General features: G+C 43.5%; 1 protein-coding gene across 1 annotated transcript in view; it reads left to right on the plus strand.

The window, feature by feature from the left end:
• The window catches only part of LOC108794449 (transmembrane protein 184B-like), a 59,776-nt gene that overhangs the window by 30,945 nt on the left and 5,253 nt on the right, over positions 1-23,578 (plus strand). Inside the window, exon 2 of the mRNA XM_018565487.1 lies at positions 9,833-10,066. Within this exon, the coding sequence (XP_018420989.1) occupies positions 9,839-10,066 (228 nt within the window). The 5' untranslated portion in view covers positions 9,833-9,838. The remainder of the gene's footprint in view (positions 1-9,832; positions 10,067-23,578) is intronic.

Genomic DNA, 23,578 nt, shown 5'->3' on the forward strand with positions numbered 1-23,578 from the left:
GCTGTCCCTGTGCTGTATTAAAATGGCAACAGGCACTCAAGTGGTTAAAGATGCTTTTGTGTTTCCTGTGAAAGGCAGGCCATTATAGAAATGGTTGCCTTAATTTATAAATCCCACAGTCCTGTTTTCCACACATTAAAAGCTTTGGCTAAATCTCTCTGAAGGATTAATTAATAGCAAACAGAATGCTTTCCATTGGATTCCTGTTGTATTAATCTCTGAAGAGCGAGTAACCTTTCTAAATCATTGATTATTCCCTTTCTGAAATGGTGCTGTCATAATCTCTCTTACCCTGGATTTATCTTGCCACTTTCCTGCAAATAAAATTTTGAGACTATTACCATTACTCCAAGATTTTACACGGCAACACGTAATTGATCAGTTTTATATAGTAGAAAAGACATTCTGAGAATGCCAGACTTGTCAGAAAACAGTCTTTTGGTTATTGGCTCAAAATATACTGGGACAAATTTCTTCTGACACCTTTAGTATACTGTGCATGAAAAGATACAAATTCTTTCCAGCTAGTACAATTGTAGGAGCTTATTGGGCTGCCTGTTTATCTAATAAATTCAGCATTCAATTAACCCCTTCATGACTGAGGCCCTTTTTTCATTTTTTGCACCCATGTTATATTCCACATTTTAGGCCTGAATGTTTTTGGAACTTTTATATCTTGGCTCGTGTGTAACTGGGCCAAATAACCACTTCAGCTCTTGTCCTTATGGGCCTGAGCAATTTTTTCCTCAATCATCTTCCAGGACAGCAACCTGAGAGATGATTGGTTCTTTAGTCTACAGGAAACACAATCCACAAGATTAAAAACCCCTCCCACCCCCTCGTTCCCCAGTTTTTGATTGTGTTACTGTTTTGTTTTTTTTTCCCCTGGACTGGATGGCCTTTAGTTCAGTGGTCCCCTCTGTGTAGCTCTGCTGGAGGGCTGAGGTGCTGTCAGCTCTGCCTGCTGTTACCGCAGAGATTTCCTCTGTTTTCGGTGACTGGGTCTCTTCCCTTTTGTAATAGGGATAGACTCCTGGGATTGGTCTCATACTGGCTGGTTGCTCTGTCTGTTTTACCCTGCTTGTGCAGGGGTTGCTTTCTCCCGGATGGCGGTGGCATGTCTGTAAGCGGCCGGCGTGGGGGTGGGTCTGGTGTCTCAAGCCTCCTTTTCGCACTGCCTCTGTATAGCTGCAGTGTCATTTCCAACTGCGCCGCTGAGGTCACTTCCACGCCACGACGAGAGACACTGTTGGACGGAGTGAGAACTGGCTGCACACCGCCGAAGCTTGATGGAGGAAGAGGCTAAGCCGGTTTCTGCTGTGGCCAAGTTGAAGGGTGGGGTAAGTGATCTCCTTAGGCTTGATGTGGCTAGGCGCACTAACAAGTGATGGGGACACTTGTTAGCGATTTGCTGTCATTGAGAGTTTCCATGGTTTTATCTGCCTTTGTATAGGATGCTATGGGTGATAAAGTGATTACCCAGATTACAGCTCCACCTACCACCTCCTGCTTCTAAACAGTTGAAAAAGCTTGTGGCAACATTAAATTTCTAAGTAATTATGAAAAACCGTTTTGTGAACCCTGTATCCCGAAGTTGATGTTCAAAGAGTCCTCAACCTTTTTTCTAGCATATGGAGTGAAATGGTGGCGACGGGGCAATCGCTTAAAACACCATTTACAGAATTCCTTTCAATAACTAATTCGTCAGTTGTGTCTGCTGGTTCATCTAGTCTTGCTTCTGGTCTGGTTCCCTTCCAGGAGATTTAAATAAAAAAAAAACACTCTGGAGGAACAGAAAGAGGATTAGGAATATTCTTCAGATAGTTCCCTTGTGGAAGAGGAGACTTTAGGAGAAACTGAGGCACTTAAACATCCACAGCATCTGTTTTCCTGATGACATGGATAATTTATTGCAAGCAGTTTATGCTACAGAACGGATTCTAGAGCCTCCTCTTCTCTGTTCAGTTCAGGATAGGCTTTACAGGGGACTGCAAGACTCTCAGCAGGGTTTTTCCTATTAATCAGTCTCTTAAGGATTTGATTTCTAATGCATGGAGGGATCCTGAAAGGAAATCATTAGTCTTTAAATCCTGGAAACGGAAATTTCCCTTTGGGAAGGATGAAGAGGAGAAATATTTCAAATGTCCTAAGCTTTACGCAGCTTGGTCTCAGGTTTCTAAAAAAGCGATTCTCTACTTTTGAGGATTCTGGCAACTTAAAGGATCAGATGGATCGTAAGACTGAAGCACTGCTGCGTAGGGCTTGGGACGCTAATTCTTCCTCCATGACTCCAGCCTTGGCTTCCAGTTGTGTGGCCAGGAACTTGGATCTATGGCTAGAAAGGCTTTCACACCACATTTCTCGAGGAGCCCCTGCAGGACAGGTGTTAGATTCCATGGTGGTTATTGGTAAAGCTGTGGCTTATTTAGCTGATGCAGAATCTGCAAGGGCCTCGACCAGGTCGGCGGCTTTGATTAATTCCACCAGACGTGCACTAATTTCGTTTTTTCGTGACCCACAAGAGCAGAAAAAACAAGGTGGGAGATCTTGGAAGCAGAGGAAGAAGTGGCTCTTTAATGAGGGCAAACAAAGAGGTGGGTTGCTTTGTACTGCTCCTCAGGCCTCCAACCCGGAGTCTAAGTGATGCCAGGTTCAGAGTAGGGGGAACATTGTTTTTTTCTTTTATATGACAAATGGGTGAAGATTACAATCAATTCATCCTAAGGTGCATAAAAGAGGGTTGGAATTGGAGTCTCTTCCCCCTCGAACCATTTTCCTTACACCCCTTCCAAGGGAGCTATCAAAGTCAGTGGCCCTGCAAGTGACCCTGCAAGACCTTGCGTCTTAGAAGGTTATTATTCCCGTTCCAAGGGAGCAGGTTTTTCAGGGTCATTATTCCCATGTTTTCCTGGTTCCCAAGCCTGCGGGAAAGTTCAGGATAATACTAAATCTAAAGAAATAAACAGATTCATTCTGTTCAGGAGATTCAGAATGGAGAGTATTTATTTGGTTCGAAGACACCTGCAAAAATGTTTTTATGGGATCCCTAGACTTAAAGGATGCATATCTCCATGTTCCTATATTTCAGGAGCATCAAAGATATCTGAGGTTTGCAATCCATTCAAAGGAGTGTATCTAGCATTTTCAGTTCAGGGCTCTGCCTTTTGGCCTCTCAGCGGCCTCCAGAATTTTTACCAAGAGTCTGGCCAAAATTATTTTCTTTCTTCATCTTCAGATTTCTCTGATTCCTTATCTGGACGACATACTTTTGTTCGCTCCATCGGAGGCGGAGCTTCTGATGAATTTGAAGATAGTCAAGAAATCTCTAGAGGATTTAGGTTGGCTTCTCAATGTAGAAAAGTAATCTCTAATTCCAGCCCAGTGTAGGACATTTCTGGGTTTTCACATACTCAGTGGCTCAAAAGCTGTTTCTCCCGGAAGAGAAAATTTTACGATTTGTGAACTTGATTCAACGCTCTCTCTCTCTCTCTCTCTGAAGAGTTTCTGTCACTCAGAAAGATTATGAAAGTCCTAGGAGTGATGGCTTCCTCCATTCCGGCCATCAGGTGGGCCCAACTGCACTCCAGACTTCTGCAGCGGTTTCTATTATCTCAATGGGTTTAACAGAAGAGTTCCCTGGAGCTCAGGGTACAATTACCAGAAGAGGTTCGTCAGTCCTTAATCTGGTGGTTGGACCCTCTGAAATTGCCAGAGGGCAGACTTTGGAATCAGCTACTGCCCATAAAGTTTACCACAGATGTGAGCTCCTGGGGATGCGGGGCACATTCTCAGGATCTGGAGGGACAGGAGGTCCAGATCTTTTCGGACAATGCTATAGTAGTAGCGTATTTAAATCATCAGGGTTGTACCTAGTCTCCAATGGAGATGGCATCTCAGATTCTGCTCTGGGCAGAAAACTGTCTTCGCTCCTTGTCAGCAGTCCACATAACAGGATCCGTAAATCTGTTGGCAGATTATTTGAGTCGAGCTCCTATTCAGGGGGAGTGGGAGCTTCATTTGGATCTTTTCTGTCTCTATTTTTATTGAAAATTTTTAAAAAATGAACATACATAGTAAGAAAAGTGGCGTACAATGCTTCATTACAGAAAATGGATGTAGCAATTCAGAGATCACTTGCAAGTGACTATTTATCAAATAATTATACGATTAGACATTCTTAGGTTAGGGAGGTTGCACAGTCCCAATCATGCTTTATGACTACAGCAGGTGTAACATCTGTGTATTAAGACTAGACTGCCCTCCCCACCAGTTCAATGTGGGAAACATCATTAACCAAGAGTGGGGTAGGGTCCCCAAAGAGCATATAACATGAAAAGTGGGGATAGAAAAGTCCTAAGAGTGATAGTAACGACTGGTGTACCTACATCACTCGAGAGGGAGAAAGGGGGTTGGGGGGAGTGGGGGGTCCATAGTTTGTTTCCACCGTTCATTTCCATGAGTAGTAAAATCTCTTTGTTTCCAGCTCCTGTCCCGCGTCTATTTGCCCACCTCTCCAGCTCAGATGCCTCTATAACTCATAGGATCCATATCAGGGTGATGAGATGAGAGCCATGGTTCCCAAACACTTAGAAATTTAGAATGTTTATCCTCCAGGATGCTAGATAGGCGCTCGTTAAGCATAATATTGTCTAGTCTATTAGTAAATTCCCTGTAAGGAAGTTGTTGCTTCTTCCAGTTGCCTGCCAGCGTCAACTTGGCTGCTAAGAAAATAAAGTTTGCTAAGGCCCTTTGAGGCTTAGTTAGGCCGGGTATAGACAAGTGGAAGAGAGCATATTGAAAATCCCTCGGTATATATGTGCTAAAAAGAGAACCCAATATTTTGAAAATCCTTACCCAGAATCTAGTGGCAAATGGACATTTCCACCAAATACGTTGCATATCCCCCGTTTCCTGACATCCCCGGAAACAAGTACCCGAGGATGTGGGGAACAAGCGGGCCACCCTGGCGGGGACTAAATACCACCTTACTACCTTATAGGCCACCTCGGCATTTGTAACATTGATGGAGCATTTCGCAATATTCCGCCACATCTGTTGCCATTCCTTCAAGGACCATTGTTGTCGTAGTTCTCCTTCCCATTTTCTGACATAGGTGTGGGTAGTATGGCTAACCAACCTGTTCAGTTGGGCATAGAGAATTGTTATAAGGCTTGGGCCTTCTGGGGAGTGAAGACATATGTGTTCAAAACATGTAAATAAATTGTTTGGATCCCTCCTCTTACTCAGGGTGGAGATCCAATGATCGAGTTGGATATATCTGAAATGTTCGGTCTCCGGAATTTGTTTGTGTTCCCTCAGATAGCGCCAGGAAGGAATGGCAGATGAGCGTAAAAAATCGTACACTATACAAAACCCGTTGTTTGTCCACCAACCAAAAGTGTTAGGGTTATCTAGACCAGGCCTGAAAAGTGGTTGGGCAAACAAGGGGAGTAGTGGGACGTAGGGGGAAATTAAGTTAGCTGAATATTTAATAGAGTCCCAAATTTGGATCTTTTCATTCAGATTGTAGAACCCTGGGGGCTGCCAGTAATAGATCTGTTTGCCACAAGGAATAACGGAAAGGTACAACATTATTTCTCTCTGAGAAGGGAAGGAAATTGCCTGGGCATAGATGTGTTTTCCCAAAGTTGGGATCTCTCTTTAAATCAGTGGTTCTCAACCTTTCTAGGGCCGGGACCCCTTGGTAACATTTGCCAAGTTGTGGTGACCCCCAAAGGTAAAATTTAGGGATGACACGGCTGCTGCAGCGACATCTGGAGGCGTGGCAGAAGAACTGACACTACTGTGCTAGGAGAGAGCTCAGGAGGACTCTCACCTTGCACAGCGACCCACAGGTTGAGAACCACTGCTATAGGCAAAGACAGGACCGGGCTCTGCAGCTGGAACTTGAAGAATTGGATTTAAAGTGTGTGGCTATATAACGTATGAGGTACATACACCGCAGTACTGTCACTGATAGGGATGGGCTCGGGTGAGGTCGCAGCTCCACGTGCCGAGCCCGCCAGGAAGCTGACAGCGCCAATCACAGGCACTGAGACATTTCCCGATCTCTGCAGCTGCGGACCGGGAAAATGGAATGCATAGCTAGAAGTGTGTTTTACATATTTTTTTTGCTTGAATACATACATATTGCACCCGCCCTCTGCTGCTGTCAATCACTAGAAGGGGACATGATGGAGAACTTCAGGTCCCCCTCTGCTGATTGGCAACATCAGAGGGCGGGTGCAATAGCTAGTTTGCTATTGGCGTTATCAAAGTGAAATAGCCAATAGGAATCTAGCTATGCATTTCTATGGTGGGTTTTTTTTTTCTGACTTACGGCGGTCCCCGATTTTTCAAAAAAAGAAACAGAGCAGAGAAAGGTCCCGACCTTTCCGGGAGAAAGTGTCTCTCTACCGGCAGCCACTAGGCGACCCCTGGCAAATCGTCATTCGACCCCCGAGGGGGTCCCGACCCACAGGTTGTGAGCCACTGCTTTAAATTAATGCTTTTCCTTCTCTTCTTCCACGAGTGGTACAGAAACAAAATCTTTTCAACTACATACTAATCGCTCCTAATTATTATTAAATTAATTGATTGCATTTGTCCAATAAGTTGAGAAGGCAATAATCTTTACGCATTTTGCGGCATCAACACTGCTTTTTCAGAAGGCTACAATATTCTAAATGGATAACAAAATAATTTTAGATCTATAACAAAGTACATTTTAGTAATAATTACAAGATTCTGGTATTGGATATTTATGTGCATATCTTTATGTTTTGTATACGATGTAATCGATACAACGACATACTCTGGAGGTCCCACATTATTGCACTGATTGGAGAGATCTATATTTTGCACAGAGATTTTTTTTTCTTTCATATTTTTATTATTTTATGGACTATTCACGGTGTTTATACTATTGGCACCTAAGGGATATTGTGGCATTTATCACTTGCGCATAGAGTATAATCCAATCCTTTTATATGAGTTTATGTATAAGGATATTGATGTATAGTGATTTTGCCATTCTGCACAAATTTAAAAAGGTTTTGACTTCTCTTATAGAGTAATCACTTTCATTTATTTAACTAATATTAACTTAATATATAACTAGGGATGTCCCGATACCACTTTTTCAAGACCAAGTACTTCCACTCATGTACTTGCCGATACCAATTACCGATACTTTTTCTTAAAGGGACAGGTGACTTTAAATGATCCATAGTACAACTACATGTTATGTACTATGGATCATGATTTAACCTATTCATGTTAGCAGGTAGAATTGTAAATCTATTGCTGTAGTGTAGTAGAGGTGTGTGCTGTATATATGTACTACATATACAGTACACACGTCCAGCACACTGTAGCAAGGGATTTCTCAGCCAGCCATGTCCCGGCTTCCATCACTCAGTTTCACTCCGATCCCTGTTGCCTCACGTGGTGCCTCTTGTAGTCAGCGCAGAGCAGGATCGCTGCATCGCGTCTCGGTGCTCAGCTTGTGGGAGGCGCTCACAATTCTGCCCTGCTAACATGAATAGGTTAAATCATGATCCATAGTACATATGCAGCACACACGTCCAGTACACTGCAGTAATAGAGTTACAATTATCCCCTGCTAACATGAATAGGTTAAATCGTGATCCATAGTACATAACATGTAGTTGTACTATGGATCATTTAACCCATTTATGTTAGCAGGGGATAATTGTAAATCTATTGCTGCAGCGTATTGGGAATATGTACTGTATATGTACTACATATAGAGTACACTGCAACAATAATTTTTCAGTTATCCCCTGCTAACATGAATAGGTAAAATCATGATCCATAGTACAACTACATGTTATGTACTATGGATCATGATTTAACCTATTACTCTATATGAAGTACATGGACAGTGCACATTACAAATACAATGCACCTCACATTTCAGCACAGGCCCTCACTTACTGGTGCCTGTTCAATGGAGGTACCTCACGAGATGCCGAATTCTTTTCCTCGCATGTGAGGACGTCATCGGCGATGATCGGCTGAGCGGAGGAGCATCGCGTCACTGCTGTGGGCAGCGCTCCAGGTGGGGTCCTCTGGGCAGTCGCCGGCCACCTACTTTACCCCACCTGGAGCGCCTCCCACAGCAGTGACGCAACGCTCCTCCTCTCAGTGCCGCCGACGTCCCCACATGTGAGGAAAAGCATTCGGCACCTTGTGAGGCACCACGGAAGGTACAGAAAAAAAAAACAACGCAAGCATCGGCGCTATGCATCGGGGCGTTTTGACAAGTACAGGTACTTGTCAAAATGCCCTGTATCGGTCCCGATACCGATGCTAGCTTCGGTATCTGGACATTCCTATATATAACATATCACCAATAATTGATACACGCATATTGGGATTTATGTTATAGGCAAGGAATGAGGGATAGTTACCAATTGTAGTACTAGACCCAATCTTTTTGGCACAAATTGTCATGTTGTTGCACGAGGTTAGCATCTAATGCATAGAGCGGCCTCTACGAATTGATTGATTATTAAAAATGTTTTGTATTGGTTTACAATCACATCACGAATATTAGATTTTTAGATGGAATATAAGATGGTGTATACACTTCAATAGGTCATCACAGATATAGATCCATTTTTTTCTTTAATTGAATGATTAGCGCTGTATATTTGGTAAAACCTTTACCTGGACATAGTTGTCTATAGTGCAGCAGCTTTTAATTGACATCTTTGATCATCCACTAAGAGCAGATTCAAAACTAAAAACACCCTGAACCAAAGCTTGTATAGAAATGGAGTTACAGTATATGGTGGGACAACAAGCTTGTCACCCGAACTTAGACAATTTGCAACGCTATCAAGATGAAACACTTTCCTTAGACATGTAAATCGCTCTCTCAACTGAGTTTATTAATATACCATAGATTATATCAAAATTTCCTTTTACATACAAAATCATATGCTTATATCTCTTCCGCAAACCATCTAATAATTTAATTTAAATCTGGTCAGCAATGCAAACAATAACAGTGATGTATCTAATACATTCCTCACCTTATCCACAAAGCCTCACCAATGTATCCTGCCACCAGGCATAAACACCCCTCCAGCTGAATCACACAGTAGTTTGGAGGGGGTGGCATTTATGGAAAAACGACTCCAAGAGGTAGCTGCTTGTCAGCAGTCCAGCCAGTCTCACCCCGCAGTAGGTGATTGCCCACACTGGACGTGACGTCACATGCTTATGTGTGCACGTCTGGTGTTGGGGTAGATATGGAGGATATTATCAAGGAGACTTTCTTGCCTCTGTGGACATCAAGAATGTGTATATGTTATATTTTTCTTTCACATCAGCAATTTCTTGGCTGATGTGCAAGAAGGGACCTCTGCACTTCCAGTTAATGGTCCTACTATTCGTTCTGTCTTTTGCATCCTGTGTCTTTATCAAGGTTCTATCTCCTATGCTTGCCTTGTTAAGCTCCCAGTGCATACCCATTGTGAGATTATCTGTACAATCTCTTGTTGAAGGAACAGTCTGTATAGATCCTAACCAACAATGTTGGTGTGGACAGTTCAGACAATGAAAAGGTTCTGTTGGATCCTGAACCTTTAGGAGTCTGCTTTGGAGCTGACTCATCACCCAGTATCTGGGTTATTGGACACTGTTTTATGTTATTCTTTGTACTCTGTGCTGTAATTTACACATTTAGTGAACTACTTATTTATTTTTACCTATAAAGTATTACAACTATCTCTGGGAATTACATATACATTCTATATTTGTGGCATTAACTTTGTTTTTAATATTTCTTTCCTTCTTATAGGGCATAATGACTATGTCCAGTTTAAGTGACCTCCCAGAGGAGGGCACAGATATGGTTGCCGGGCTGCCTGTTGCCACACTTCCTGGTACTGCGACTCCTTCCAGTACAAACTTCTCCAGGACACCAGAAGAGCAACCTTTCACTCTAGAACAGCCTATGTTCCTCATGACAACCACTGCTCAGGCCATCTCTGGATTCTTCGTCTGGACTGCACTACTTATCACCTGTCACCAGGTACCTGGCTCTCCTTTTCTCAGATTTATTAATTAGAAATGTAAAGATTCCTTTGACTACAGCATTTAGTAAATGACACGCCTGGTAGTAATGCTACCTGTGTTTTTGTTGGGTTTTTTTTGGTTTTGCATGCACATTTTAGTAAATTTTCCTGGTCACTGCTCAGAAGTTTTGTCTTTCAAGTGGGTCATTACTTAAACACTTAGGGGTTGCTCTAAAATGGAGAGTGGCTAACGCTCCCCGCTTGACACCACAGTATTACTCCACACTGTTGCCTGGATTTAACATCTCATTCATAAAATTCAGGTCATGGGATAGAGCCTGCTGTCCCACAGAGTTCTCAAGCGGAGAGAACTCTGTAGTAAGGCTGCGACCTCTCAGGCTTCATTAACACATCGGTGTTTGCAAATCAGCACATTTTTACATGTGGAAAAATGCACTTTCACACATGCGCACAAAAACGCGCAGTTTTTTTATTAGACGCGCATTTTTCCACATGTTTGCGGCTACAACTATAGTCTTTTGGGGACAGACCGTGCTGAAATTGTGCATATACTTTTTGCCGCATTTTGCGTTTTTGTGTGCACGTGTGAACGAGCCCCATAGGAATGTTTTGCGCATTTACTCACAGAAAAATGCTTATGTGTGAATGGAAGCTCAGTCACAATTCTTTCACAGGACCGGCTCTTCTGGCTTTGTTATTTATCTCCTATTTATTTTAATAGCACCGTGTGCTCCAAAATCCTAAGGCAAGTGAAGCACTAAGCACATGTATTATCAGTGTAAATGTGAGCCTTGGTCTTTCTTTTTTTCATTTAAGGGCAGGTTCACACCATTTTCCGGACCAGATCTGGTCCGGAAAATGGTGTGAACCTGCCCGGAGTTCCAGTGCATTCCAGACCACACAAAATGAGACATGCAGTATTTTTCTGGTCTGGAACGGACTGCGCTGGTGTGAATAGAGTCCAGAAATAGCATAGGGATACATTAGGATGCATTTTGGGTCCGGAAACGTTCTGGTCTGGAGATGATGTGGTGTGAATGGGCCCTTAAGGCCATACCACTGCTTAATGCATGGGGCCCTATGCCTTTTATTGCTTATCTTAGCTGTGTTTTTACTAGGTGATATTTACCGGCACTGACTGCTAGAAAGCTGGTGCTCTGTCTTTCTGCCTTTAGTGACCCCATTCCTACAGTGTCACTTTGTTGCTTCCCCCCTGGCTTTAGCAGATTGAGAAAAGCAGCAGTTTTTTTTCTTTTCTTTGCAATCAATCCCCTCCCTGGGTCACAGCAACATCTATTACCATTGTTGCAGACTGCTCAGCTACCCGTCCCTCACAGCCCATCCCCACCGTCAGACTGTATGTATCTGTGACTTATGTACCTGGGTTGGTCAGTGACTAGTATTGGCTGCATGTGGCAAGATGATCTCTTGCAAACTTGGTCACTTCTCAGAATTCAAACCTAAGCAATGATAAAGGTGACTAAGGTATATATTTATACAGCTGATATATAGGCAGTGTATTAAATAGTCTGAATGAAATATGTAAAAATAGATTGTCTGTAGTACAGTGACCTGTCATATGGAAAGTAAAAAAAAAAAAGATTCTAAAGTGATTTAATCACAAATCGTCAAGCTAGATGATACCCCTAAGACACGCTTGCCAACTAATCTGGCTGATGAGTTAAAAAATGATCATATGACTATAGCCTTTGGACAGTTGGAAGAGTTTACCTTATGCCCACACTGAGGATCGCTAAATTGCCTGTGCATCTAACCATCAAGGCATTTTAATATTTACATAACTTCTCCAAAGAACTGAGGACTGAGGGTTCTTGAGAGAAGTTCCATGGCAAGATTTCTGTGATGTTTTCATGAAGCTATGTACAGCACCTTACTGGCCTTTTCCACTGCCTGCACTATCGTACGAGCTTTCAATAAGCATACGACCATCGCAAGAGAAAAGTCTTGCGATGGTCGTAAGGTGTATGGGCACCTTTAGAAAGACAAATCGCATAGTAAGTTGTTTTTACTACAGCATTCAATATTGGCAGCCTTTTGTGATTCCACATCTGTGCATTTCTGTTTCTACCGGTCTTTACACAGGTGCATTTTGAGTCCTACAATGCTGACGCCTCCTTAACAACATGATCAGTACCTAACAACAGAAGGCAGGTGTGCAGAGGATGATGTGGCTTAACCCCTTTGTGCTCATTTCCAGTTCTTTATCTTTCAGAGTGGATTTACGTCAACAAATATTAACATATGTATACACAGTGCATTTGGTTTTCACCATGCTATCTGTTTGCAATATAGCAAACTGCCAGATGCATCTTTATTCTTTATATTGGGACTGCATAATGTATAGATGTTTATATGATCCTGTACACAGAAGGAAACCTAATATAGGAATACATTTGTTTCCTGCATTTGCATTAACATGCCTTTTACTACAAAGTCCCCAAAGATAGAGCATACAATGCAAACATGATATTTTCATTAGGTGCCAGACACTTGTTACACAGTATGTAAAGACTGGTGCGTGCAGTTTAGCTCAAAATGTAGCCCTTTTATGTAGGTTCCTTTTAAGCTGAATACGAAGGGTGTGTCACTGCAGTGGCAGATAGCACAGACATGTTCATTGCGAAGGGGGTTCAAGCACAGTGGTGACAGTGGGGGTTTAGGCCCTGTTCCCACTGCGCGATATGAAAATCGCGCGATTTTCATATTGCGCGACATCGCAAGATTTGCCGCGCGATGTTGCATTCAAGCTTGCATTGAGCAAGCTTGAATCGCGGCTAAATCCGCTCCAAAAAGGGTCCTGCTGTAGCGACACACGACCCGCGACAGCAGGACCCTTTGCCCCATTGGATTGCATTGGAGCGCAATATCGCGCGGTAATTTGCCGCGATATCGCGGGAATTACCACGCGATCGCTCAATGTGAACGGGGTCTTAGTGTGCAGGTATAAGTTGCCAGGCCAAGTATTATGGTGCCTATGTAAGGTGTAGCAGAAGCCCAGGGAGCTGGAATGTGCTGTTGGGGAGAAAAATTGCCATTACAGCACAGACTCAACTGCTGCAAGGACCATTTTGGATGTACTTCGTCCTGGATATAATGCATACCATGCATTGTAGAAGTGACACAATGGTATTACCCACCTGCCACTATTCTGCATGTGTCAGGTACTGGCACCAATTTGGGTTGTCCCAAACATTCTACACTACCCCCAGAGTGGATCTTGCATTTAGTGACAATGCTGCTGATTTCCTCAAAAGGTGATCCCGCGATTGTGCAATAACCGGCAGGTGTATGGGCAGCGTGTGACCGCTTCTACTGTAAGGTAGCACGACTTTCTTTTTCCGAGCGCGCTGGAAAACCTGCTGAAAATCGTATGATTTTTGGCGGGTTGGTGGCGTGCTCGGAAGACGCATGCCGCACGGGTCGGTGTGCGCAAGCGCACACTGCGATGGTTGTAAGGTGTATGGGCAGCTTAACAATTAGCTCCCAGCACAGGAATTCTTCTGTCACTAATAACTTTTTTTTCGGCTTATACATGTCTATGATCTACTGAAGAGAGACGCAAGTTAGTTATTAGAGGTGGTAGGTTAGAGGAGATCAGCTGCATTATCATGAAATGCCAGGTCTGGGTCAACCTTCCTACATATGCACAGAATTAACATATGATGTACTGCTAAATGTTTCTGTCCAAGAGCGTCAAGTAGTTTTTCTTCTTTGAAATTTGCTGATTTTTTTTTAATAGCTTTTAATTCTGATTTATGTAATAGAATATTCTATATCTTGATGCTGGTATAGTGGCTTATCTGTGTTTCCTGTAAGACAGAACAGAGCATTCCCTTTCGGAGGGAGGGGATAGAGTTAATTGCGCAGTATGAAGGAGCTTGTGCCATGGCTGGTACAGGCCAGTACGGCCTCCTACAGTTGTTGTTTTATTTAAACCAAGGAGAATTTGATCTCCGAACTACAAACAAAAGTTATACTTGCCGAGTAAATTTCACCTGTGTTTAAATACACGTGTTTACATGAGTTTAGGTTTTAAACCCTCTTCCTGTCCAGGTCATTTTTCAGTATTCAGCGCTGCAGTGTTTTGACTGACATTTATTCAGTGATGCAACGCTGTACTGAAATTAATTTTATACCATTTTTGGGGGACAGATAGAGCTTTCTTTTGGTGGTTTTTAATCACCACTGGGGTTTTTATTTTTTACTAGATAACAAAAAAAGTACCAAAAATTTAGAAAAAAAATGTTCTGAAACCTTTATTATCACCCCAATTTTTCTTAAAATATAAAAGAGTGGGTCACGTCAGGTAAACAGACACCAAGCACGTCAAGCCTTAAAACTGCGCTTGCCTGCAAAATCGCAAGAAACGACCCAAAATTGGCCATAGGCGACGCTTTAAAAGCTTTTACCGCTCATCAGCTTCGTGTTATCAATGATTGATGGCCTTAGAATCATTGCTTTCACTTTGTTGCTGGCGGTGATATGTAACATGTGTGGCACAATATGTGCAATCGTCGTTTTTTTGTGTTTTTTTTTTTTTTTTTTTACACTTATGGGGTTTCTTATCCCCTATGTGATAGCCAATTTACCTGACAGGTCCTCTTTATGGAGACATTAGGGGTCACCTCTGGACCCCCAGAGAAGCTGATGAAGCAGAGATGGGATCTCCGGATCGGGGGGGTTCACGCCCACACAAAATACAAGTGATAGGGTGTCTCTACAGACGCCAGAACGCTTGTATTTAGATGGCCATGGCCGGCTGTTTCCACTTAATGTAGTCTTCCCACTCTTGCGCACTGGGCGCCGCGCTCGAGTGGGGGCGGGGAGGGACCTCTTACAACGCCCACCCACATCTACAAGGCTCCAGTCTGGCTGTTTAGGTACGGCCAATAGACAGGAGGTGGTTAAGGTGTTTTACTTAAAGGAGAACTATGGGGTTAAGGCTTTTCCCCATAGTTCTCCTTAGGGTAACGGGAGGACACAAACTAGCGTCCTCCCGTCACCCTAGGCTCAGTATACCGCGAACTACAGCTTGCGGTATACTGAGACGCCGCAGTATACCGCAAGCTGCTGCTCGCGGTATACTGAAACTCCACAGCGGAAGGTGAGCGCCGGTATGTGTTCGCTCACCTTCCGATCTACTGAGCCGACCTGTGACAGTCTCATTGTCACAGGTCGGCTAGAACTATGAGGTGAGTGAAAAGCACTCCCCTCATAGTTCTCCTTTAAACTGTTTTGTAATACAAAATGATCATATCTCTAAAATAAAGATGGTTTATAAGTACTTAAGAGGCTGATAAAGGGCATCTATGATAAAAACGGCTTGGACAAGTTGTTTGTTCTAGATTCTAGGCTTGGAGAGTTCTAATTAAAATCCATGTGATCAAGGTCATTTGATTTCTTTATTCAAAAATTAGATTTACTTTATTGAGAGCAGGCAGATGTTTGCTAAGGATATAAACATACTCTATACAGTACTTTAAATGTAGGTCATAAAGGATCTTTTGAAGGAACAAAATTATATTTTCTTATGTTATAATTTTCTGGAATGTACAAACAGTGGTCCTTAATAGTCATGGATTTATTTTTGCCTCAGATTATATTTTATAAAAATAATTAGTTTTTTGATGACCTATTGCAACAAAACAAGAGCACTAAACCCTTGCAGTACAGGGGTAGCCCCACTGCAAAGGTAAGGTTTTTTTGTTTGCCCAAAGCTCTCCTTTAAGGAGCACTGATCGAGAAATTCTACTCCTAGATGGGCATATGATTGGATAGAAAGGCATTTTCGCATAGTTATCAATCTTGTTGACTCACCCAGCAGGCTACAATGATGATCATTTAACAACTCCCTTCTTATTAGTAAAAGAAAGAATATACTAGGTGGCACTGAGCTTTTCTGAAAAGTTAGAAATGTCTGTGTGTGATTGGAAGCCAGATAGGGGCAGTTTTGGGTTCGGACAAGGAAGGAATGCATGTACTGATGCCATAAGGTGACCGAAACTAAACAAATGGCATCTGGATGTAATGTCAGTGCACATGACTCAGCTGCAAGGGGCCATATTGCCAAAATACCAGCAAATAGGCAGTTTTCTCTTGACACAGCTCTGCTTTATGCAATCACTGACTGGGTATATAGCTACCTGCAGGAGAGTAGGTGCACTAAAAACAAGACAACCCCCTCCACAGCTGTAGACAACCAAGTTATTAGCCTATACATTGGGATAATGCTTTTTCTTTGGAAGTTCCCTTGTTTTTTTCCTGCTTCAAGCAAGTCACTGGCTGGATGAGTGACGGGAAGGATATTGCAGATCCTAATAGTCTATCCACCCCTCCCCCTTTCTTTTTGCGGTCCTTAAGGGAATTCAGCTTCTTGCCGCATGCAAGTTCGGCTGTAACAGCCCAGTTTTTGTATCAGCAGCTTGTGGGGGTCTTTGTCGGGGGGTGGGGGACACATATGACCGGCCAGCCTGATGGTCTGTCACAGTGCCCCGCTAACATGACAGCACCTGGGATTTGGCCTGTGGTGGTCTTCATTCACCATGGTGAATGGCTGTGGCTTCTTGCAAATCGATGACAAAGGTGCCATGAATAATATTTCATCTGTCCCCCAGCCTCTGGTCACATCCTCTGCTCCCTCTATTTATTTGCATTAGGGGTAAATGTATTGGGATGCACGGAGACTCCAGGGTTCCCCAGTGAGAGCCTCAGTTGTCATCTTCATCTGGAGCTCCGAGTTGCTGACAACACTCCTGTGCTGGCCCAGTGGTCACCACCATCTGGGATCAGGATGGTAGGTCTTTGGGGCTGTTAAACTTACCCTTGTTGGATGCTTAATACAACACTGTTGTTCCTCATTGCTTTTAGGGAGTGACATGTTTGTCACAATTGTGGTAGAGCAATGCTTCAGTTGCTGCCTTTATTGGCTTGGCTCTTGAAAGCTAAGTGCTGACGGACAGAGGGTTGTTGGATGCAGTCATCCATACCGTGCTCAAGAATTGCCAGGTCACATCTACAATTTGACATTGTATGTGGAAGACATATTTGGCGTGTTGTAAATCTCTAGCCTTGCTCATTATAGCTAACAGCCCACTTGACAGTTTCCCTTTAACAACCATGTGCAGAATTAGGTCAAATAATATCCAGCCCACTCAAGTATATGTAAAGATACTGCTGGCAACAGTGAAGAAGATTTCTGCAGCCTTCAGAAAGTGGTAAGCAGGTACCTGCGTAGATTTTTTTCCGCTTGGAGTAGGTTAAGGGGCTCTGGAGGAAGGCTGGGAAGGTTTTTATTTTTATTTTTTTCAAAGAAGATACAAAAATAACAAACTACACAAATATTTTAACAAATATAAATCATAATCCTCATTAATACGTACGTTCTAACATGAATATTCTCGTTTCTGGGGATTTCTCCTATATTCTACCCAAGTATAATCATATAATTCATATGCATGATAATTCAACTTCTAACAGAGAGACAAAAAAAAACATCCATAGACTCCAAGCAGCGTCCTTCTCAATTAGTTATTATAGTTAGAATATCAAAGGATATCAAATTTACCCTAAGGATCTAAAATGATCCGTATCCATATATTTTTTTTTTTTTAACAGGTATGTATTTATTGGTTTTAATACATAAAACATGGCACAAACAATACAGAGAAAATGAAATAACACCATCTCAATACAGAATAACAGCAGTTAGTACAAGACAATACAATAATGGGAAAAGTAAAAAAAGAAAAACCCTACATATAAACTAGACAGACACAACCTAACTAAACCGGTGTGGATCATTGGTCTCTTGTGTTTGCAGCACGGCCTATCTCTTCAGGTGATCTGGCCATACTGCTAAGTGAAGGCTCTTGGGGGAGGCAATCAGAAGGAGGGGGAAGGAGGAGGGGGAAAGAGGAGAGGGGACCGGACCCAGGAGGGAGATACCAAGAAGATATCAGGACGGGGTAAGGGAGCCAGGTGGGAGGGCAAGGCAGGTGGGGAGAAGGGGAGTAGACCCTCCCGTGAATATCAGAGCTTCTATTCAGGGGGTTCGGGCGGGAGTAAGGTCTCTCCGCCCGGGCCCTCCAAAGTAAGTCCCCTGGCCGCCACCCAATCTCCCCAGACTCGATCAAACTTGCGCTCACAGTTGCGTCCCATGTATGTCAGCCTGTAAAGCAGGAGCATTCTATCAATAGTGCTTAGCCATTGTCCCACCGTGGGGGGAGTAGTTAACTTCCATCTCAGGATTATCTCTCTCCGAGCATAAAAAGCTACATAAAATAGGAGGAGCTTGGTGGCCCTGAGGGGCCGAAGGGCCTCCCCACATCCCAGCAAGAAGAGCAAGGGGTCCACCTCCAGCTGCAGTCCAGAAACCGCCTCGACCGTGGAGACCACCGAGTTCCAATATGGTCGAAGCTTGCTACAGGACCATACCATATGAAAGAAAGTGCCCTCCTCTACCCCACAACACCTGCCCCCGTGATGCACGGAGCCTATCCACATTAGTGAAGAGGCGCCTTAGGTTAACATCTGTCCCCCTCCCAGGTATAAAGTCAGTCTGGTCTCCATGTATCAGCAGGGTGATGACAGCGTTGAGCCTATTAGCCAGCATACGGGTAAGGATCTTGAGATCCACGTTTAACAGGGATATTGGGCGATAAGACGAGCACTGCTCTGGGTCCTTCCCAGGCTTGGGCACCACCACTATGATCGCCTCCATCATGGAGGGGGGTAGAGCACCCGCCCCACTAGCCTCCCCATAGGTATGCAATAGGTGGGGGGCCACCCCCTCAGCATGGGTCTTATAGAATTCCACCGGGAATCCATCCGGACCCGGCGTCTTACCGGTTTTTAGGGAGGAGATGGTCCTCGCCAATTCTTTGTCAGTGAAGGGTGTATCCAGCGCTATACGAGAGGCCAAGGGCAGTCTAGGGAAGTCAATCTTGTCCAGGTAGGTCGAGAGATCGAGGTCCGAGTAGGTCACCCTAGACCGGTACAACTCCTGATAAAAGGAGGCGAATCGGGCCGTGATCCCACCAGGGTCCGTCAGAACAGAACCATCCGGATCTGTCACATTGGCCGTGAGCGCAGTTTGGCATCCAGATATCGCGGCCATCAACGCTGTAAACTGGGCTGGGCCGGACAGAGTCTCCTCCACTTCCCCCGGCTGTGCCGCCATCTTGCCCCGAGGTTGTTTCTTGCTGCGGGCCGGCACGGGCGAGGGGTTGCTAGGGCGGCCTGTAGACTATCTACGGTGCCCCCGAGACATACCCTCCGGTACAGGAGAGTATCAGAACCCGGTCCCGTAGCGAAACGAACGCTCCACAGGGCTATAACGAGCAGGATAATAGATAGGGTGGCGGAGCACAGCTCTTACACGTGTGCTCCGGTCGCCATCTTGGACACGCCCCCAGTATCCATATATTTAAGCCATGGGTCCCAGTTTCTTTGAATTGGGATGGTCTCTCATGCATGTATGCTGTCAACTGTTCCAAGTTCATAATACGACATGTCTACCTCATCCATTCTTGTATTGAGGGTACAGGAGTAGAATTACAATATTTAGGAATTAAATTGCATGCCGCTGCTATAACCTTTACTCACATGTGAAATAGCACCTGGAAAAATGGAAAGCAATGTGATCTGAGGTGGGGGAAAAACCTGAGAGCCAGTGATATATATATATATATATCTCGAGTATAAGCCATCTCGAATATAAGCCGAGGTACCTAATTTTACCAAAAAAAACTGGGAAAAAGTATTGACCCGAATATAAGCCGAGGGTGGGAAATGAGGCAGCTACTGGTAGATAGATACCAATAAAATGACATTAATATTTATTTAAAAGAAAAATAACCTAGCTCTGTAAGTGGAAAAGGGGGAACGCGCTGGCGCTGACTCGAGTATAAGCCGAGTGGGGGGCACTTTTCACCCAAAAAAATGGGCTGAAAATCTCGGCTTATACTCGAGTATATACGGTAGATCTATATATATATATAATATTTTATCCCAAAAGGGAGATAATTGAGGACATGACCACCATATATGAAATAAAGTCCCTTCACTATGGGTACATCGCCAACGCAATGGGGCCCTATCCAGAAACATATTGTGCAAAATACTCGGGCTGCGATACCAACACTTTAATGATTTATATGTTCACGCTTGAACTACACTTGAAATAGACATTTTATGGGTAAGAATATATTATGTTTTTATTTCTGAGTCTGACAAATGCCCTGCAAGTTCACTTTCCAAAATAGCTTTAAAACTTGGCCTCCCAGAAGATTGTGCAGACAAGAGCAATTGGTATATTAGAGAGTTAATGTCTAGGCGATGTTGAATAAAGACAAATATTTTCAAATGGAGTGCGAGATCTATCCAATTGGGTGTGAGGAAAAACAAGTTTCAGAGAAATTCCTTAACTGGAAATTAGGGATGCACCGATATTGGTATCGGTGCCGATACCAAGTATTTGCTCCCGATACCGTAACTTCCGGTTTCAGGAAGCCGGGTGGCGAGTCATTACACGCCCCCCGGCTTCCTGATTGGCCGGAAAGCCAGCTCTATGCTCCCTCATCACCAGGTAATTGGTGTTGGTTGTAATTTAGACCAACATAGAAAAACTCCTGGAGGGAATAATGGATTATCCATTATGGACAGGGCTTTAAAAATCCACTCGTCTGTGACGAGAGGACGGTGGAGCCCGACGAGCAGCTTCCAGGCCGGCTGTTGTAATTACACGGCCGGCCAGGAGCTTAACACAGTCAAGCGATCGAGCGTCTCTATAGACGCTCCTGCAAGACACCGTCAAATTTTTCAAGCCCTGATTATGGGGGTCCTTAAAATCTAGAAATTGTGGAGTATTTAAGCAAAGAATCCCAGATTTTCAACAATGGGGTAAGAAAAATGGAAGAGATGAAGAACGTGGATGACAATGCGGTAAAATTTATGGGATAGAAGAGTGGAGAATCTGAGATATTTGCTTTTCTATATCTACCCACAGTTTACAGTTCGAATAAAGTTTCCTGTCGATTTTATGTGAGCTAACAAAGCTACTTTATAATATAAATCAGGGGTATGGAAATTTTTGAAAAAACGACTTGTCCAAGGACTAAAGTGGGGGCCTGATCTACTTGTCCCTCATGACAATCTACTTGTCCTGATAGAAAAAAATAATTTGAACCAAAACCGTATTTAGCAGTGCTAAGAAGCGCTTCTCATTGGTCAGCGTCGTCAGGTGACCGCGTTGACCAACGAGTGCTTGCAATTTGCGAGCGAAATTCAGAATACAGAACATTCAGAACAGGTACAGATAGTACACCCGTACTGGTGGATGGGAAGGACCATTCGCCGAAAGGTAAGTATAGTGGGAGATTTGTGCGGGTAATTCCATTTTCCCAAATTACTTGGGAAAGTGAATTTACCCTTTAGGGTTGGTGCAGACTTGGGCAATCCCTGGGACGCACGATCGCATACAGCAATTGCGTCCGCATGTATGGGGTTACATCTGCATGGCAATCGCTGAAAAAAGGTACATGTACCTTTTTTCGGGACACGCACAGCGCAGTGCTTTCAACCGCGATCGCGTGGGACCGCCCGGGCGGTATTGCTGCGGGAAACCATGCGATCTGCCTGGCGGGACTGGAGTGCCATTATTTTCTAATGGCACTGCCAGCGCGATCGGCGGTGGTGTGCGATTCCGTGACCGCCCAGCCATCCGCTCGGATTCGTGCAAGATGACCGGGCAGTCACGGATCACACAACACCGCCGATCGCACTGGGAGTGCCGTTATTTTCTAATGGCACCCCAGTCGTGTCAGGCAGATTGCGTGGTTTCCCGCTGCAATACCGCCCTGCGTGTGCAGTTAAAAACACTGCGCGTTTATTCGCATGCAGATGATGGGGGCAGCAGGGCTGGTTTAATTTTTTTAAATGTTTATTTAGTTACATTTTTAATTATTATTTTTTACTTTTTTCCACTTAAACGTTATTGCTATCGCACAGGGGCTAACGAGCCCTGTGTGATGGCATTTGGAGGTGACAGGTACTCTTTATTGACCCTGTCACCTCCAACACAGGAGTTCTAGCTCAGCACTGTGCTAGAACTCCTGGGACAGGAACGAGCAGCGGCCGGGAACAAAGGCTGAGGGAGGTGACGGAGCCTGTCACAGCTCCACGCCCCCCGCTCTGTCATCGCTCCACGCCCCCCGCTCTGTCATCGCTCCACGCCCCCCCGCCGTTGCACCTGTGTTCAAAAAAAAAAAATCAGCCCTGCTACTTGTCCGTAGCAGGGCTAAAACACTGAAAAAACCACTTGCCTGACGCCCGGAACTACATGTCCCGGTCGTCGGGCGATACGAATTCCACACCCCTGTAAATTAAGATTGGGTAACCCCCCGATTCTTTGTCTCACTTGCACTGTATATTTTACCCGTGCTGACTTTTTAGCTCAAATATATTTTAGATGGTGGGGTTTTTTTTGGGTTTTTTTTTAAAACGGCTACAAGGGCAATGGGAAGTATCTGAAATAGAAACAAAAATCTGGGGAGTATATCCATTTTCAGAAGGGACATTCTTCAAAGTCACAAATGTTTTTAAGAGTAGACCATTGTTGTAACCTAATTATAGTAGATTGAAGAAGAGGGGCATAATTCAGATGATGAAGATCTGAAAAATCTGCAGAAATATAAATTCCCGAGTATTTGAAATATTGATTCTGCCACAAAAAAGGAAAATGTCCTTGCATAAATTCAACTGTTAATGGGAGATTAACATTAAGAGCTACAGTTTAGTGCAGATTAACCTGAAACTTGCTCACTTTTAAATTTATGATAGTCCTCTACTAAAGATGGAAAGCCTAGTCTAGAGTTGGTCAGATATAACAGGAAATCTTCTGCATATAAACCCATCTTATGTTGTTCTTTATACAAAGTAATTCCTTGTATTGATTGATTGGCTCGGATGGCCTCCGCCAAATGCTCCATAGCCAAAACGTATAGGTATGAGGATAAAGGACATCTCTGTCTAGTTACATCATTTATATAATAGAATCAGATAATAGTCCATTAACTCGGACACAGGCAGATGTACAATGACAGAGTGCTTTAACCGTAGACAAAAAAGAAATAGGGATACCAATTTGTAAGAGTGCCAAAGATATAATCCCAGTTGAGACAATCAAACGCCTTTTCGGGAACAATTTGAAAGAAGACAAAATGGTAGTTTATATGATTTCGCATAAGAGTTGGTCTTCATGGTGTTATCTCTGGCCTCTCTATGTGGGACAAATCCCACTTGTTCTCTGTGTATTAAAATAGTAGGTATTTATTAACCCCTTCATGACTGAGCTAGTTTTTAGTTTCTGTTCCTAAATGACTGACACACTTTTTAAATTTTTGCTGTGTGATCCTTCCACAGCAGCAAGTTTTGATTATTATTATTTTTAGAATTTTTTAAAATAATAATTATAGTATACAAATATATTT

The sequence above is a fragment of the Nanorana parkeri genome, unplaced genomic scaffold, assembly GCF_000935625.1.
Source record: "Nanorana parkeri isolate BGI_ZX_2015 unplaced genomic scaffold, ASM93562v1 scaffold852, whole genome shotgun sequence".
NCBI classification, from domain to species: Eukaryota; Metazoa; Chordata; class Amphibia; order Anura; family Dicroglossidae; genus Nanorana; species Nanorana parkeri.